At 40.2% G+C, this 19969-nt stretch overlaps 1 protein-coding gene across 1 annotated transcript in view; it reads right to left on the bottom strand.

Annotated features, from left to right (window-relative positions):
• Positions 1 to 1810: 1810 nt before the first annotated feature.
• Positions 1811 to 19969, bottom strand: part of PIK3R3 (phosphoinositide-3-kinase regulatory subunit 3) — an 88853-nt gene continuing 70694 nt past the window's right edge. The window contains exons 6-10 of the mRNA XM_061186639.1: positions 18687 to 18829; positions 15967 to 16143; positions 9999 to 10073; positions 9389 to 9559; positions 1811 to 2958 (exon numbers count right to left, since the gene is read on the bottom strand). Of these exons, the coding sequence (XP_061042622.1) occupies positions 2760 to 2958; positions 9389 to 9559; positions 9999 to 10073; positions 15967 to 16143; positions 18687 to 18829 (765 nt within the window). The 3' untranslated portion in view covers positions 1811 to 2759. The remainder of the gene's footprint in view (positions 2959 to 9388; positions 9560 to 9998; positions 10074 to 15966; positions 16144 to 18686; positions 18830 to 19969) is intronic.

The following is a 19969-nucleotide window of genomic DNA, read 5'->3' as shown; positions in this document are numbered from 1 at the left end:
GTCCTCAAACTTGACCAAATCAGTGGTAAGGACACCACTAGCCTATACAGGCCTGAGGCATGGCCAAGGCTTAGTTAGCATCTATGGCCAGATGGAGACAGAGCATTGTTCCGTGATGAAAGCTCGACCTGGAAAAGATAGGCCTCTTACCGGTGTCCAGCCAGCCCCAAGCTGCTTCCGTGTTGGTGGCCAGCTTCTCTAGCCTGGAAAACAATGAGCCCCTCTGGACTTGGTCTGTCTCTTTACCCTCTGCCTCACTGAGGCTGCAGTTAAGATGCCAAGAGAGAATCCCAGGGCCCAGATCATGGGATAACACACAGAGCTAGGTTCTGATGAAGGAGGCCAAGACCTGCTGCCAAGACCATGGAGTAAAAGAGTTGCATACTACCCCTCCAAGTGGTTAGCAGACTGGTCCCTATGCCATTTCCACTGGTCAAGATCAAGCAAATCACATGGCAACTACTCAGAAAAGATACTTTCCAACTTCTCAAATGATCCCTAGGTCTTAGTTCCCACAAAGCAACAAATTAATGAAAAACAGGAAAGAAAAAGTGAAGGAATGTATGACTTAAAAATGAGGAGCCCTTCTCCACAAGCCAGCCCAAGTGTAAATGGTAGATGGCGCTTGCGCTCTCCCTGCACACCCTTAATGCTGCCTGATAAGGAGCAACACATGGTTCATCCTCATTCTCCTTTTCGTTTTTTAAGAGATATCCAGGACACACTAAATTTTAGTACAAGAAGGGATTCCTTGCACCCAATCTTGCGCATCTAGCTGCTTAAGCAGGTTCAACAATCTGGCAATATGGGGAAGGGATTTCAGCTGGCTATCAACTAGTTAAGGGCTTAGGTCAGAACAGTGACACTGGAGGGGGTTTCATTTGTCTGCCTCACCCAATCCTGAAACTGCAACGTAACCAAGGAAAAGCCAAAGATATGCCTCTTTTCTTTCTATCTTCACTGTTAGTAACTCTGGAGGTTCTCCCCCAGATTTTTAATCTATGTCTATTTCTATGTCATGGTCCATTCTAGATCCTGTCACCAAGATAAGTGCTCAGGGAAAGCAAAATTTGTTTCTTTCATCCCCAAAACTGGAGTTTCCCTAGGTGTAAACCTTATTTATTCACCAAGACTCAGATATTGACTTCTGTAGCTCAGCCAGGATGCCTGACTGCACAGCTTTGGGCTCAAACAGCTGACTCACTCGAGCCTATTATGGCTCTAGGATTGGCTCAGAGGCAGCTGGACTGTATTTGTCAAACGAGTGTTGACTGAGGAGGGTGGAGCATAATGGAGGTAGGAGTAGAGGCTGCCTCCAGCTCCATTTGCCCAGCTTCACTCAGCTGGAAGGCTTAATTAAACCACATGAAGCAGAAGATTCCTGGCCTAAAATCAGGGCCACTGGAGCATGACGACAGTCTGTGCACATCATCTTAACGGCAGGATCACAAAAAAGGCAAAGAAAAAAGCTTCCAGATGGCTTCGGCTAACAGTCTAAACTCCAAGCCATCCCTTCCTCTCCTTGCAAAAGTTTCAGAAACCACTGTATGGAAGCACATGGGTAATGTGGTATGACCCTCGCCCTGGAAACCAGAGCCCTTGGGCCTGTGATTTACTGAACTGCCTGACCGCAATCTGGCTCCCTTCCAGCTACAGCCTTAGCCACCTATGGCTCCCCTGGGCCCTACCCAGCAAACGACAGGAGATGACGGGAAATTAAACCATGCTGACTATTTCTGCTGGGCATTTAAACTTGGGGAAGCACATATAAGAATGTTGTTCTACATCATTATTTGGTATATCAAGCCATCTAAAAGCACTGGATTGCACCTTTTCTTTACTCATACACACAAGTTACAAAGGTTTCAAACAAGAGATCATTCTTTAGGCTAAGGAAACACCACACAAGTACCAACTTCATTTTATGATTCAAAGCTCACCAGCCCACAAAAAGAACACTATTCCTCATCTCAGAGAAACAAGGGCAGGGCAAAAGGAGTTACACTGACCAATTTTAGTGTTTGCTAAAACTAACAAATTCTCTAGTTTTACTTTCAAGTTTTGGTACAGAAGTGTGCATTCAGATACTAGTGCCGCCTTCTTCCATCAGACCTTAGTCTGGCAACAATCGTTTTGCTGGGATCAATTTGGTTTCTAAACATAATGCTTCTTTAAAGGGAGGAGCTACTGAGATGCTGACGCCTAAACGATGTTGGTTAAGTACCTTCGGTTGAAAGTTTTTTACCCATGGATTAAGATTCTTTAAATGAAATCCCAAGCCTCCCCATTTTCCTTTGGTTGTCTTTTTCACCAAATGCCATTCTACCACCGAACCAAAACCACCGCCTTGTTGGGAGGAAGAGAGAAGGGCCATGCCCCACCACACTCTCAGAGTGACATGGCCTCTCAAAAGAGGACATGGACTCCTCAGAGGCTTCCAGATATAACCCTCACCCCCATCAGGCCTAATGTGTTCTGTTGAGGGTGCCTGGCTAAATAAAACAAAAACCCCAAGGAAACAGACTTTCCAAAAAACAGCATCTGCTCCCAGCTTCCTATGTCAGTGCAGCGGTGAGTCCCAGAGAACCCCAGGCCCCATATGCCCCCATTCTGGCCGGCTGCTGCTCGGCCTCTCCACTTCACATTCACAGAATCACTTCTTGTGCAAAACAAGCAGTCTACGTAGAAAGAATGCCCTCATAGTCTAATAAAAACTGTAGAAAAAACGCTAGAGAGCCACCGCTCTTCCCACTCCCTCTTTATCTGCAGAGCGAGGGCATCTGTGCGTGGACAGGGTAGGCAAGCCTGACGTTGAGGGAGTCGTTGTGCTGGATGAGGGATGTCTGCTGGTAATGGAGCACCAGCTCCTTCAGTGAGCTGTACAGGTTGTAGGGCTCTGCAAAGCCATAGCCCCGAGCAGTGCTGTAGATCACGCAGTGCTTCACTTCCCCATCAGCACTGCAAAGATACAACACACAAACACCACAGGGAATTAAGGCAGATAGCAACAGATAAAGGGACCCTAAATGAACAGAAGTCTGAGAGCAGTTGTTCTGCAAAGGAGAAGCAGAAGCTTTTTGTCAATCAAAGCTTGTATGATATCACACCCATGTGTCCCCCCACCCCTACAGACTTGTCACAGAGATACCCTTCATTTCCCAAGACCTGGTAGCTAAAATGGATGGCTGCATTTAATCACTCAGCTCTGGACCTCCATTAGGCAAGAATGCACTGCCAGGGGCAAAACAAACCAAAAAAAAAAAAAAAAATTAAGCGTGCAAATCAGTGGTTTTTAGAATATTCATAAGGTTGTGCAACAATCACCACTATCTCACTCCAGAATATTTTCATCACCCTAAAAAGAAACCATATATCCATTAGTAGTCACTCTGTGTTCCTCCCTCCCCCTAGACCCGGGCAACCACTAACCTACTGTCACTATGGATTTGCCTATTCTGGACATTTCATATAAATGGAATCATACAGTATCACTCAATCTTTTGTGTCTGGCTACTTTCACTTAATACACCATTTTCAAAGTTCTTCTGTGTGGTAGCATGTATTGATACTTCATTTCTCCTCATGGCTGAGTAATATTCTATTGTATGGATATGCCACAATTTGGTTGTCCATTCATCAATTGATGGGACACCTGGATTGTTAACACTTTTTGGCTATAGTGAATAGTCACATACAAGTTTTTGTATGGACACGGGTTTTCAGTTCTCTTGGATATATACCTAAGAGGGGAACTGTTGAGTCATAAGTTAAACTTCTTGGGAATTCCCCGGAGGTCCAGTGGTTAGGACTCAGTGCTTTCACCGCCGTGACCCTGGGTTCAATCTCTGGTCGGGGAACTAAGATCCCACAAGCTGCGTGGCATGGCACTCCCCAACTCCGCCAAAAAGAAAGTTAAACTTTTTGAGAAACTGCCAAACTGTTTTCTGAAGTGGTTGCACCATTTTAAGTTCCTGCCAGCAGTGTACGAGGGCTCTAACTTCTCCACATCCCTGTCAACACTTGTTATTGTCCATCTCTGTGATTACCGTCATCCTTGTGGTATCTCATGGTGGTTTTGATTTACAGTTCCCTAATGACTAATGACATTGAGCATCTTTTCATATGCTTATTGACCATTTATATATCTTCTTTAAAGAAATGTCTACTTGAATCCTTTGCCCATTTTTAATTGGGGCACTTGTCTTTTTATTGTTAAGAGTTCTTTATATATTAGACACTAGTTGCTTAGATATATGATTTGCAAATATTTCCTCCCATTCTGTGGGTTGTCTTTTTTACTTTCTTGATAGTGTCCTTTGATGCACAAAGTCTTTAATTACGGTGAAGTCCAATTTATCTTTTTCTTTTGTCGTCTGCATTTTTGATGTGTTAAGAGACCACTGCCTAATCCAAAGTCACAAAGATTTATACCTACTGTTTTCTCCTAAGTGTTTTATCTTTTAGCTCTTACATTTAGTTCTATGATACATTTTGGGTTTTTAAAAAAATATTTATTTATTTATTTTTGGCTGCGTCGGGTCTTAGATGCAGCACGCGGGATCTTTTCGTTGCAGTGCATGGGCTTCTCTCTAGTTGCAGCGTGCAGACTCTAGCTGTTGTGCATGGGCTTAGTTGCCCTGTGGCATGTGGGATCTTAGTTCCCCGACCAGGGATCGAACCCACGTCCCCTGCATTGGAAGGTGGATTCTTAACCACTGGACCACCAGGGAAGTCCCTAAGATACACTTTGAGTTAATTTTTGTATATGGTGTGAGGTGGGGGTCCAACCTCATTCTTCTGCATGTGGCTCACCAGTTGTCCCAGCACCATGTGCTGAAATGACTATTTTTTCCCCTTTGAATGGTCTTGAGACCCTTGTTGAAAACCAACTGACCATAATTGTAAGAGTTTATTATTTCCTGGCTCTCATTTCTATTCATTGATCTACATGTTTAATCTTATGTTAGTACCTCACAATTTTGATTACTACAGCTTTGTTGTAAGTTTTCAAATTGGGAGGTGTACTTCAACTCTTTTCTATTCTTTCAAGGTTATTTTAGCTGTTCTGGATCCCTTGCATTTTCATATGAATTTTAAGATCATCTTGACATTTCTGTAAAAAGCCAGCTCGTACTGTTTATAGGGATTACACTGAACACATAGATCAATTTGGGAAGTACTGCCTTCCATGAACATGGATGTTTTTCCACTTATTTAGGTTTTCTTTACGTTCTTTCAATGATGTTTCATAGTTTTCACTGTATAGCTCTTGCACTTTTTTTTAAGCCTAGGCATTTTAGCATTTTTTATGCCATTATAAATACACTGTCTTCATTTCATTTTCAGATTGTTCACTGCTAGTATATAGAAATACAACTGATTTTTGGTATCCTAATCTTTTAACCTGCAACCTTGCTGAACTCATTTACTAGCTCTAATAGTTTACTTCTTCCTTTCCAATCTGGATACCTTTTATTTCTTTTTCTTGTCTAAATGCCCTAGCTAGAACCTTCTGTACAATGATTAGAAGTGGTGAGAGCAGACATCCTTGTCTTCTTCCTGAGCTTAAGCATTCAGTTTTTTACCACTAAGTATGATATTAGCTGTGGGTTTTTCATACCCTTTATCAGGCTGAGGAAGTGCCCTCCTATTCCTAGTTTATTCAGTGCTTTTTAACATGTAAGAGTGTAAAACGCTTTTTCTGAGTCTACTGAAATAATCAGATTATTGTCAGTTGATTTTTGTCCTTAATTCTATTAATATGGTTTATTACATTGATTTTTTAATGTTGAACCTCTTGGCATTCCTAAGATGAATTCTACTTAGTAATGGTTTATAATCCTTTTTATATGCTGCTGGAGTTGCTTTGCTAGTGTTTTGTTAAAGATTTTTATGTCTATATTCATAAGGAATATGCCTTCATAAAATGAATTAGGAAGTGTTCTCTCCTATTTTTTGGAAGAGTTTATGAAGGACTTGTGTTAATTCCTTTTACATATTTGGTAGAATTCACCAGTGAAGCCAATTTCTTTACTTGTTATAGTTCTATTCAGAATTTCTACTTCCTCTTAAGTCAGTTTTGGTAGTTTGTGTGCTTCCAGGAATTTGTCCATTTCATCTAGGTTGTTTAATTTGTTAGCATATAATTATTCATAGTATTCCATCATTATTTTTTTTTATTTCTGTAAGGACTACAAGTAGTGTCCCCTCTTTCATCCTGATTTTAGTAATTTGTGTCTTCTCTCTCTCCCGTATGTGTATGTGTGTGTGTGCGAGACTTTAACTAGAAGTTATCGATTTTGTTCATCCCAATTTCTGGTTTCATTGATTTCCTCAATTGTTTCCTTTTTAAAAAAATTTTATTTATTTTATTTATTTATTTTTGGCTGCATTGGGTCTTTGTTGCCGCGCATGGGCTTTCTCTAGTTATGGCAAGCAGGGGCTACTCTTCGTTGCAGTGCGCAGGCTTCTCACTGCAGTGGCTTCTCTTGTTGCAGAGGTCGGGCTCTAGGCACGCGGGCTTCAGTAGTTGTGACACGTGGGCTCAGTAGTTGTGGTGCACAGGCTTAGTTGCTCTGCGGCATGTGGGATCTCCCTGGACCAGGGCTTGAACCTGTGTCCCCTGCATTGGCAGGCGGATTCTTAACCACTGCGCCACCAGGGAAGCCCTCAATTGTTTTCTATTCTCTATTTTATTTACTTCTGTTCTAATCTTTATTATTCCCTTCCTTTTGCTCGCTTGGGTTTAGTTTGCTCTTCTTTTTTTAGTTTCTTAAGGTGAAAGGAGGGTAGGTTATTGATTTGAGAGCTTTTTTAATATAAATGCTTACAGTTATAAATTTCCCTCTTAGCACCGCTTTAGCTGCATTCCGTAAGTTTTGAATTTTGTGCTTCTCTTTTTAACTCGAAGTATTTTCTAATTTCCCTTGTTTTCTTTTTTTGATCTATTGGTTATTTAGGAGTATGTTATTTATTGTCCACATTTGTGAATTTCCCAAATTTCCTTATTTTTACTTTCTAATTTCTTTCCATTGTGGTTATAGACAACATATTTTGTATGATTTCAACCCTATTTATTGCGACTTGTGGCCTAACCTGTAGTCTAGCCTGTATAATATTTCATGTGCACTTGAGAAGAATGTGTATTCTGCTGTTGTTAGAGGAAGTGTTCTAGAGATGTCTGTTAGGTCTAGTTGTTTTATAGTGTTGTTCAAGTCTTCTGTTTCCTTGTTGATCTAACTGTTCTATCTCTAATCAAATTTCTTACCCCAAATAGCAATAACAATAAGGATCACAAGTGCTCACTACCTAACTAACTCCTTAACCTAGTGAAACACACATATTGTTGGCTCTAGCCTGAGAAGGCTGTAGAGTTAAGCAATTTCTTCTTAGGCTTCTTTATAATGTCATTTACAGAAATTAAAATGGAAAAACAAGTGAGTTTTATGCCTTGACTTCCTACTACATGATCATTTTAATTTTGCTATGAGAGTGAGTCTCCTTAAAAACTGAACTTATTCACATCCCTAACTTCAGCAAATGTCCTGAGTAAACTGAGAAATCACTGTAAGCAGGCTTTCTGTAGCTGGAGTGGCTAGCAAACAAGTGGAAGTCTGTGATGCCAGACTCTTTTGCTTCCAATCTCTCCAAAAGTGAACCCCAATATGATATATTACTGCAGTTGGTTTTCATAGGCAACAGAAATCCACACTGCTGTGGACTTGAGTCTGGTTAAGTCTGTGGCTAAAGGAAGGAGAAGGAGAAAAAGAATACAGCTCCCAAGATACTCAAGCTGCTCCTTGGTCTCCCAGGAATTAGCTGAGCTGCTGAGCAGCATTTTCCACCAGCCAAGTCTTTAACCCACAGGCTGCCACCCAATGACCTAGATAAGAGTGAGGGACTACTAATGCGCTGGGCTCATTGTCTTCCTTCTTTTTATTGTTCTTAAAAGATCTCAGATCCTGCAAGAGCCATATTCTCCTGCCATTTCCACTCAAATAATCTTGAGTATCTGAGCCCAGGTCAGAGAGAAATGAAATGTTTCAAGTAGCTCTATCTTTGGATAATACTAATCCAATTCCTGCCTTACTTTTTGCCCATAGATGTCCCACTATTCAATATCCTTTCAAAGTCCAGCTCAAATGCCACCTCTTCCACAAAATCTCCCAACCCTCTTTCTCTATCAGAATTAGTTCTTCATGCACACAGCCTACTAGTGATACCTATGTCACAGTGATTTTATTTATCTTGGATATTTAACAGTGAAATGAAGAAAGTGTGGTGCAAAAGAAAAATGTGGGCTTTGAAACCAGGTAAAGTCGGATTCAAACTCTGACTGCATGACAGAGACAGACCACTAAGGACAAGATGATCATGTAAAGCACTAAGCATTCTGTTAATATGAGTGTCTTTTGTCTATCCTCACCACTTTGCCCTCTTTGAGGGCAAAATCATTTTGTCATCTTTGCTTGCCTTCTGGCATGTCCATCAGCAGCATCATTATCATAATAATATTAGTAGATAACATTTACTTATTATGTTCCAGCACTGATCAAAGTATATTAAATCACATATATTAACTCTAGTAATACTTTAAAAACCCTTAAGTAGATATTATTATTATCCTTATTTTACAAATAAGGAAACTAGGCAAAGAAAGTTTAAGTAACTTACCCTAGGTTCCATATCTGGTAAGTGGTAGAGTCAGGATCTAAATCCTGTATATCTGGCCCCAAAGCTTGCTCTCATGACCATCATACTATACCTCCACTGTAGGTATGGTCTTTGTCAATGAAAACAGTTGCCTTTTTAAGGAATATATATATAACACTTTGGCAAAATCTCACTGAGGCATGATTAATTGTCCCCAGAATTTCACTTTCCATTAAAAGGAAAATAGGCTTTTCCAAACAAAGTCATAAGATCATCTTACAGAAAACATCCAACATTTTCTATCACTACCTCAACAGAATACTATTTAAGTACAAATTTTAGATAGTTTTTCTTCTGAAGTAAAAACAGTTCTGTTTAATCAAACCTTCCTTAATCTGACAATGAAGGCCAAGTTAGGCAAGCAGGAGACTACTAAAGAATTAAGTGATCTTTTCAATTGAAAATCTCAAATTACTTTTCACAGATACCTAAAATCCAATAGCAACAATGCAGGGCCTAGTCTGCTTACCATTTAAATTAAAATCCCCGAAATAATTTCAGATGGTATTTCTCTTAAAGCAACTAACTGTTTTCTTTGTACTAATATTAATGGTCTAAGCCATGGTTCCTCATTTTACTGTACTTCAACTAATCTGATCTGAACTTTAGGAGGGGTTGATTTTCTATTAATCAATGTGGAAGTTTTCAAAAGGTTATACCCCCAGAGAAGACTTACACCACAGAGCAAGCATAACATCCTTTCTTGCTACTCTCACGAATTAAGAATGCACCATCAGGTTTCCCATAAAGCAAGTCCTCTGCTTGTACTCGATTGATATCCTCAACAAACCAGGTTTTCTCGTCATAATGGGGCAGGTTTTCATCTTCCTCATTGATAAAATAGGTCCTAAAAATTAAACGTTAAAATATTATTCTAACAATCAGTTTACTTATATCTAAAAGCAAATTCAAGAATAAAACTCTCTTCTAAATGTTTAACCACAAAATGACAAAGTGGAATTGCAATTAGTTGCATTTTTTTTAAACAACTTCATTATTTGCTATCATGCAGAAAGCACAGAATTCACATGTCTCATCCAATAACCTGACACATGAATGTGTGAATGAGCAATGCTTAAGCATCCAGGTTTCATATGGTTCAGCAGGTCTTTGAACTCAAGTGCCTACAGGGTATTCTTGAGGCAATTCAATTTAAAGAGGTGCAAAGTTCTTGATTCAAATGTCCTCAAATAACAAAGAGAACCAGCACTCAGTATGTATTAAGAAGTCCCATGTCTTATCCTGGAAACAAAGCCCTCTGACAGAAAGGTACAGAGAGAACTTACTCAGCAGCATCCTCATTCTTGATTCCCAGCCAGGCATTTAGGCGCTTCTGTCTTACTCCTTTGTGATTGAGCCACCTGCCAGAGGGAAGACACCAGTGTCAGTGTCTATGCAAACTCTGCCTGGACAAAGTAGACACGTCCAAGCCAACCAAACTTCCAGGGTCCAGGAACTTATTTTCCCCAGTCCCACTAAGAATGGCCAGAGATTTCCCTAAACTTGTTTCTCCCTTACTTTTCCTTCAACTTTTTGCAAAAAGGCAGAAACACAGAAAGCTACTTGAAATTAGGCACTTCTCTCACTTTTCACTTTCCTTTTCTAAAAGGTTATATAACCACAAGCACACATATACTCGCACTCAAACACAATGGGACACTTGTTTCTGAAATCATTAGTTAGGCGAGCATGGTATCACATTTGCAATCTCCACTAAGCCAGAGTATGCAATCCCTCACTGGCCTACTACACTGAGTTACATTCTAAAACAGAATTTCAAGGTCTATTTTTGCACCTAAGCGAGCCACAAGAAATTCAGGGTGGCAATCTGAGTAATTAATACAAATCTACTTCATCACCAGGTAAATCACAGTATTTCAAAATATACCAACATTTTAGATGTAAAATGAAATAAACCATTTCATCTCGTTCCACTGAGATGGACGATGGCCTAAAACTTCAGTGGAGTATAAAAACTCTTTCATTCATCACCATCCTCCAACCAGGCCCCTGATCATTCAGGTGTCATCATAAACAGCTCAGGGAAGACTACCCTAAATTGTCCCAACTAAGGCAGTCCACCAGTCACTCTACACTTTTCTTTATTTTATCATCTTCATAGTACTTGCCTGCAATTCATTTTTTTTAATGGTTTTTTTTTGGCCACGCTGCGCGGCTTGGGGTATCTTAGTCCCCAACCAGGGACTGAACCCGGGCCACAGCAGTGAAAGCGCTGAGTCCTAACCACTGGACCACCAGGGAACTCCCTGAAATTCATTATTTTCACTTGGTTATGTTTGTCTCCCCAGCTAAAATGTAAGCTGCTTTAAAGAAAGGGATCTGTCCTGCTCATGGCTATTCCAAACGCTGAAAACAGTACCAGCACATGGTAGATATTCAATAAATAGTCAGTAAATATCTGTAGGTGGGCCACTTTTAACAAAGTCTTCAGGGTCAACTCCAAGGTCATCTTGTACCTCCCTCTGACCCCAAGTACACTAGATAACTTGGCATCACAACTAATTTTAAAGTTCTTTTAAGATAGATTACACAGCCTTTCTCAATAAGACATTAACCTGGATTTCAGTTAACCTGGATTTCATTTTGTATGCTTAGTGAACCTGGATTTCATTTCAGTTAACCTGGATTTCATTTTGTATGCTTAGTGAAACTGGAAAACTGGAAAACAACTAACATATGATCTTGATAGAATTTATTTAGTAACAAACCCCATGCTACACTATCACTTCTCTTAGCAAAATATCCAGATACCCTCCTCTAAACACTCTTAACATCCAAAGTTTTCTATCCTTGAAGAACTGATCTTTCCTTTATTAAATAAACTGATCTTTCTCTTTATTAAATAAAGAGACAAGCACACTAGGTAAAAGGCTTAAAATGAACAAACTGTACCACATTTTCTCTTGAGTCCCCATTTTCTTGTAAGCCACTAACCTCTGTAAACTGAGCCTCCTCTTCTGCCACAAGGAATGTTAAGACACCCAGGAAAATCCAGGCGAAAGAGAAGAATATTTTGGTTCACGCTCTATCTATGATGGTCTCTGCCTTCTGACACAGGCAACTTTTCTAATCTCCCAAAAGTCCACTTCAAATACTACTATATAGTTCTGACTCCTTAAACATCTAATAACAATGCCAGGAACTGACTAGCTTCTAAAAATGATTTTTAAAAAGCTCAAGTAAATTTAGCATGTTAATTCATATTTAATTTACTGTTATTGAGTAATGCCACATATAAAACAGTACATTCTAGGGGAAAAACCTGAACAAAGCATCAAAGACCTAACATCCGGGGCTTCCCTGGTGGCGCAGTGGTTGAGAATCTGCCTGCCAATGCAGGGGACACGGGTTCGAGCCCTGGTCTGGGAAGATCCCACATGCTGCGGAGCAGCTGGGCCCGTGAGCCACAGTTGCTGAGCCTGCGCGTCTGGAGCCTGTGCTCCGCAACAAGAGAGGCCGCGATAGTGAGAGGCCCGCGCACCGCGATGAAGAGTGGCCCCCGCTTGCCGCAACTAGAGAAAGCCCTCGCACAGAAACAAAGACCCAACACAGCCATTAATTAATTAATTAATTAAAAAAAAAAAAAGAAAAGAAAGCTAAGAGACATTTAAAAAAAAAAAAAAAAGACCTAACATCCAATTCTCATTCTGTCACTAACTGTGTGTTTTTTTTCTTTGTTTATTCTAAAAAAGATATGAAGTTGAAGTTACAACATAAATTCAGTGCACACAGGATGAACTTATTTTCTTTATGTTCAATTTCATCTTCAACATAAAATCCCTAATCAAACTATCATTTTGTTTACTGTGTACTATGACATTTCGTACTATGACATTTTGCCTAATTTGTATCAGTTAGGGCCTTGGCTAGAAGCAGAAGGCACAGTCAAACTGGTAGTTGAGGAGAGTTTACTATTTACAAAGGTCTTGAGATGTTTTAGAGAAACTCCCTGCGGCTAGCAATAGTGGGAAGACATAACCTCTCCTAGAACTGAAGAATCAGTTGGAGACAGCAGTGACTTGAACCCAGAGAGTATTGTATGTAGAGTGCCACATTTGGTAGAGAATGAGGACACAGCCAACTCACTGTGATCACACAGAGAGGAAGCCAGAAAATAAATATTCTTACTTCAATCTCCTCCTGCCCTCTCATCTCCTGCCAGTGCCTCCAAATGGCCAAAACTAATTAGAAGCCAGAGGGCAAATAGATCCGTTTTCTTAGGCACAGAGCAGGGTAGAGAAAGATGAAGAGTAGAAACTGTGAGGGCAAATGGAAAATTCCAGCACACCCTTTGAAATGGATTATCATTTTTTTTTTTGAAATGGATTAACTTTAAGTGGACTTTTTTTTCCAGGACCTATTATCCTCAGATAAAGAGATGGCTTCCTGTACTCAAGGAGTGTTTACCCAGCATAAGAGAATGGGAATTTTAATGGCTTATTTAGGATACATTTCAATGTAAGATTAAACTAACTTTTGTAGTCACAATGTGTACCTTTACTGAACAATTACTGACACAGTAATAATATCCTTCAGAATTCCTCATACACACGGCTGCCCCATCTTGCCTCTCCAATTTTACTTTCGGGAAGTTTACTTTTTGGAGCTATGTGTAAGATGACATTTATTCAAATTAAGTTTTATGATATTCAATTTGGATCATAGTTTCAGTCTCCTGAGATCTTTCTGGAGCCTGATATTTTATCATCTATCTGATCAGGTACTTATCCCAGCTTTTTAAAATATGATCAGCTGCTAATGATGATCCAGTCACTGATAATAATGTTACTTTGGGTGTAGATGTGGATGGACTGACGCACACTACACAGAGCCTACTCTAGGGTGGCAATAAGTAATAGTTTATTAGTCAGGTTAGACTAAGTTGCGTTATGGCAAATTATTCTTTATTTTGAATTCAGGTTTATGAATACCAAGAAAAGTAAATGGTAATCATGAAAACTAGCTCCTGATGAAAAAGAATTGCCAATGAACTCCTTTTTTTGAAAAGGAATTTTAAAGGCTTTTAGGGAATTCCCTGGCGGTCCTGTGGTTAGGACTCCGTGCTCTCACTGCCGTGGGGCCTGGTTGGGGAACTAAGATCCCGCAAGCCACATGGCATGGCCAAAAAATAAAAATAAAGTAAAAATAAATAAAGGATTTTATATTTAAGAAATATTTTATTCTATATTTAAGAAATATTTTATTCTATATTTAAGAAATGGGGCTTCCCTGGCGGTGCAGTGGTTGAGAGTCTGCCTGCCAATGCAGGGGACACGGGTTCGAGCCCTGGTCCGGGAAGATCCCACATGCCGCGGAGCAACTAGACCCGTGAGCCACAGCTACTGAGCCTGCGCGTCTGGAGCCTGTGCTCCGCAACAAGAGAGGCCGCGACAGTGAGAGGCCCGCGCACCGTGATGAAGAGTGGCCCCCGCTTGCCACGACTAGAGTAAGCCCTCGCACAAAAACGAAGACCCAACACAGCCATAAATAAATAAATAAATAAATAAAATTAAAAAAAAAAAGAAATGAAATTCTGCATTTAGGCATTCAAGAATATTCTAGAAACAGTACATTGGAATCTCAGCAGAAAATCTCAAAAAATCCTTATGGGCTATACAGCGGGAAGTCAGGGAAATGTCCACACGCAAAAGGGACCTGATAAACTAATGACAGTCTCTCGTAGGGTGCTGCAGAATTCCAACCTATTCCAACTTCAACACAGGACCAAAGAGAGATCATATTCAGTATCATGCAGCAATACAACCAGTCTCTTTCAGGACTGACTGTACAATTTCAGCATTAGAGCAGATCAAGCCTACCAATCCTAGTATTGTCTTTGTTAGAAATATCAAAGCACGGACTATGGGACAGTGGACTATCCTCCCTGAAGCAACACTTCCAAAAGAGGCAATGGTTTTCTGTGTCTCCCTAAACATCCTAGCAGGATACAAGCAGGTCATGGCTTATCATCCATGATAAATTCTAAATATAGAGCTAAATTCTCTTATATTTAGCTTACATAACTTGTTAAGGGAACTTTCAAGGTCTAGTTTGCCACCCTTAGTCATGCACCTAGGAATGGCAGGTTTCTTAATATCTCATCACTTTCCAGGGCAAAGAAGTGCTTCCAATCATTCATTTGGTCCATGGCACAGCCTTCTCGGGCTTTTCTTTGGCTTCATTATATGACCCAAACCATAAAAGCATTCCGAGAGCAGACACATCCTGCTTTTACACAAGGGCACCTCCCTGCCTTGCTTCCAAAGCTCTTCTGTATGCTATGTGTACTTCCTTGACTTTTTTTGGCCACAATAGCAAACTGAAAGATCTCTAGAGAGGAGTGCTACTAAAAACTACTCAGTATAGTGTAGTTATAATTGTTTGCTCCCAAAACAATCACCTTAAATTTTCCTCTACTGAAACTCAACAGCCAATGTTCCAACCTCTAAGCTTGCATTTTATCCCCTCCCTCTTTCTGACACAAACCCTCAAAGGTCTTTACTCTGTCTCCTCCTGCCAAGAGTTTGAACTGAGTGTGTTACATGCATGAAAGTTACCCATAAACATATTACATAACAGTCTATTCATTACCTAGAACTAAACCTAATATATTTTCCTTTCTCATGGATTTTCTCCTTCTATGAAGCAGTCATCTGGCCTAAAACTCTTAATCCACACATCTTGTTCTGATAATATATCTTTCAATCTATATTTAGATAATATCCCTATATCTAGCTAAATCACAGTTTTCCATCACTCCTCAGGTGTGCCATTTTTCATACCTGCTATCAACAGTAATATTTCTATTACTTAAATATAAAATCTTATTTCTTAAATATAAAAACGCTTTAACGGACTATTCTGTATATTTCTTTGTAGGTCCCCACTATTAGTGTCCTTGCCCTTGAGGGGTAATTTCTGTTTCTATGGTTCTTCTATGTAGCCGAAGATTCTGGGTTTTGTGTTTTAGGCACACATTAATGAATCTGTACCTTTAAAACTCAACCACTTTGCTCATTTGTATGGATTACAGTCTTACCTTCTGATTGGCCCCACACGCTTGACTTGAGGTAGACTCTGATACCCCGACTACTAACAGGACTGCTTTCCTAAATTCTTACAATCTCACTGGCCAGTTCTCAATGACAAACCTCTTCTTCTACCTCTAAGGTCTCTAGCGCAGTAGGAATCAGGTGGTGGTGGATCCCTCTCACATAGTCCCAGAATACTCACACAAGGTGCTGATCTCGGATCTTGCGCAGCTGGATCAGGTCAGGTTTGATACTGTTCATTTTTTTATCTATTTCCCGGTTGTCCAAAGCTTGTTTCTTCAAATCCTGCTCTAGACGCATTTTGCTATCATGAATCTCACCCAGACGTGATTTCAATTTGTCATAGTTCATCATAATTCTGTGAAAATATTTGACATATTAAGGTTAAAACACGAACCAAGCAGGAGCTTTCTACAGTATGAACACAGTCCTAACACCTGAAGTGTGGTGGACATCTGCTGTTTTTGCCTAGCACATATCCTATTCCTACTCTTCTGGGAACAGCACCCTCATGTTCCCTGCCCCCATCTCAGATTCACAGGTGAGCATCCACACCACCCAGCCTGGCCAATAAGAGTGTTCCATTCCTGGTGGTGCAGTGGTTAAGAATCCGCCTGCCAATGCAGAGGACATGGGTTTGAGCGCTGGTCCAGGAAGATCCCACATGCCGCGGAGCAACTAAGCCTGTGTGCCACAACTACGGAATCCTGCGTGCCACAGCTACTGAAGCCTGCGTGCCCTAGAGCCTGTGCTCAACAAGAGAAGCCACGGCAATGAGAAGCCCGCACACCACAATGAAGAGTAGACCCCGCTTGCCCAAACTAGAGAAAGCCCATGCGCAGCAACGAAGACCCAACGCAGCCGAAAATAAAATTAATTAATTAAAAAAACAAAAAACAAAAAGAGTGTTCCATTCCATCCTGTCCCTGCCTCAGGCCACAATGACTTGTTCAGAAATGGGAATAATACCCAACTGACCCAATGAGAGTCAAATCTAGGACTCTTACTAGAAATACTGTAAACAGAGATTCTCTCTTTCCACTGGGACTAAGTTGTGAACATGTGATTCTAGGACTCCCAGCAGCTAATATTGCTACCTCGTAGGGAAAGCCTGCCTGAGGATGAAGCCAACACAGAGAAAAACTGAGCCAAAAGACAGAGCATGAGGAGAATCCTGATGATCTTGTTTGGGCCCTGGATCCAGCCATGACTGAACAAGTAAAGCTGGGTTACTGTGTGAATTAATTGTGGTAATACATGTAAAAGGACTAAACTGTGCCTGGGACATCTTGGTAAGCACTCAGTAGATGATGGCCCTAAGCTTTTCCAGCACACAAAGTTTTGCTGTGCTCTGAACCCTAAGGCAACAACTGTCCACATTACTCATTTGTCACTCGATAGTATGTAGTTTTATATTACTATTAAAACGTCATCATGATACTTTAACTCCCTTTGCAACTAAACTACAAGTTCTTCTCTATTTCTTCATTATTAGTAATAACTGTCACTTACTGATACCATATGTCAAGATACACACACACACACACACACACACACCTTTCTCTACCATAAATGTGTGTGTGTGTATCACTTAGTCCTCATAGCATTTCAACAAGGTTTTATCCACAGTTTTATGGAGGAAGAAACAGGCTCAGAGAGTTAAGTAACTCACTCAAGGTCACACAGCTAGTAAATGGTTAATATAGCATTTAAGCCCACAGTTTTATTCATTAAGCTATACTGCCTCACAGCACTTAATACTATTCTTAGGCACAGAGAAGTTCACTAACACTTTGGTGCTAATATGAGAAATAATTTTGCTTTTCCCTTGCATGTGATTCATTTTTCTTTATTATCCACTTTTTCACTCCTCAACCCCATGTTATTTGGCTCATTTTCTAATACTCCACTAAAATTGCTTTGATAAAGGTTCCCAATATTCTTTTAGTTGCCAGATCCAATACTTCTCATGCTTCTCACTCTCTGTGTAATCTCATCCTTAGCATCTACCATCACCTACAACACTTTGGCCTCCCAAATGCTTTCTATACTGTGAGTTCCAAATCTAAATAACCAGCTGCCTGCCTCTCAGACAACTCCATTTGGGTTCTCACAGGAACCTCAAAACTCATTGGTTCCAACCCTGAACTCCCCTCATGTACTTCCCATTTTGGTGAATTACACATCCCTTAGTCACTAATATCAGAAATCTAGGAATAATCTTTGGCTTCTCCCACACCTGCCAGATCTGGTCAGGTACCAAGTCCTCAGCATTTCTATTAACTCCCCCTCCTTTCGTGCCATTGCTCTGGTTCAGGCCTTCACCATCTTTTAACCTGATGACCACAAAGACGCAGTCAGTCACCTGCAACATGCAGGCTGGTCTTCCTGCCAATGGTCTTGTTCTGCCTTCAACTTACTCTCAGACTGCTGCCGTTGGTTTTCAGTTTAACAAATATTCCATGGGCACCACTATGTACTCTCAGGCACCATAAAACGTGCAGGAGCTATCAGAGAAAATAAGCCACCACCCTTACTCTCAACAAGCTCAAAATTCAGTGAGTGTGACTTTCAGTAAATGTTACACTAGGGATCAGGATAGATGCTGTAGGGCTGGGGATAAAAAGCCCCTAAACCAGTCTAGGGAATCAGGGAAAATTTTCCAGTAAGTTGTATCTAAACCGAGTCCTAAAGGATGAGCCGGGGTCGACAATTTTGGAGGACGGAGAAAGAACGCAGAAGAGAGAAGGTTCAGCTTGGTGCCATTAGTGGGAACAGCAAGTAATTCCATATGGCAGGACTGCCAAGTTTGAGGGCGTAAAAGCAGACATGTCAGAGATTATTAGAGAAGAAAAGACGTCTCGGCTCACTGATGCACTTGGCGGTATTAGGTAGATTTACCGTTCAATTTCCTTTTCATTCCCTTCTTTCCGAAATCGCTCAATATATTCTTTGCTATGTTGCTCTTGTGTATGACACTGCTCTTCAAATATTTTAATTGTTTCATTAAAAGCTTCAATTGCAGTCCTCTTCATCTGTATTTCCTATAAAAAAACACACACACTTCATTATCTTTGTATTTTTTGTAACCTTAGGCTTAAAACAAATCTTACAATTCTTGTTACGATTCCATATAATATCAAATTAAGGGGACCAAAACAAACCCTTCTACCCGTATTACTTGTATATAAAATACATCATTCAAACCCTAAAATAAAAGAAAAATAACTATTACCTGAAATATAGCTGAGAAACACAGAAAGGCCTCTGAGTTGCTAAGAGAGATTAACCCTGAACATCTTGAAGACAAGGATAAAGTTCTGCCTTTGTAACTAATGTAGTGCTGACCCCCAAAAGGTGCTGAATGAGTGAAGAGACAGAGCAGAGGAGTTCATGCACCAACATGCAAAGCCTTATTTCCAGAAGAGCCCTATAGAGTCTACTTATACTTACTTTCATTTCTAAAGCATGGCGTTTTCTAAACAGATTCATTAGTAGATTAATCTGATTAGAAGCAGAAAATGCAAAGGGGAAGAATAGCTGCTAAAATGAGATGCAGAATAAGATGAACAACTAAAAACTCCACAAAACAGCCCAGGAGGCTAAGCCATTCACACTAGGGTAAGTGGTCCTCCGCATTCCAATGAGCTCTGAATGTATTTGTACACTTTAGCTTCTGAATCATGATTCTCCTAAAATCTTCAAAGAGGGTTAAATTTTGTTCAATTTACTTTAGAAAATCAAGAAATATGTGTAAAGGTCTAGAAAGATTGCAATCCTGAATGTTTACAATTTTAAAAGTTTTGGTGCTTATGGGATAATTCAACTATTTAGCACTGATTAATTTCAACAAATGATTATTGAGAATCCACTGTTTAGAAAGTACCACCTGGTGTTAAAGAGATTCATAAAACATGGGGCCTGCACTCCAGGATTCAGAATATACAGGCAAAATAGATTTCTAAACTCTTATAAGGTTTTGTTTCATGTCATGATAGAGGCAATAAAGTGGGGCAATAAAGTTACTTACTGCTTTACAGAGACTTCATGGACGAGGCAACATCTGAGCTAGGTCTTAACTGAGAAGAAAATTCAGCATTGCACATAGAAGGCATGGCATGACATATACATGAAATAATAGTGGATGTTAGGGATCAGCAATTGCTCGGTAGGGCTGGAACATA

The sequence above is a fragment of the Eubalaena glacialis genome, chromosome 3 (assembly GCF_028564815.1).
Source record: "Eubalaena glacialis isolate mEubGla1 chromosome 3, mEubGla1.1.hap2.+ XY, whole genome shotgun sequence".
NCBI classification, from domain to species: Eukaryota; Metazoa; Chordata; class Mammalia; order Artiodactyla; family Balaenidae; genus Eubalaena; species Eubalaena glacialis.
The sequence above is the reverse complement of the archived record's forward strand: the minus strand, read 5'-3'. Positions and strand labels throughout refer to the sequence as shown.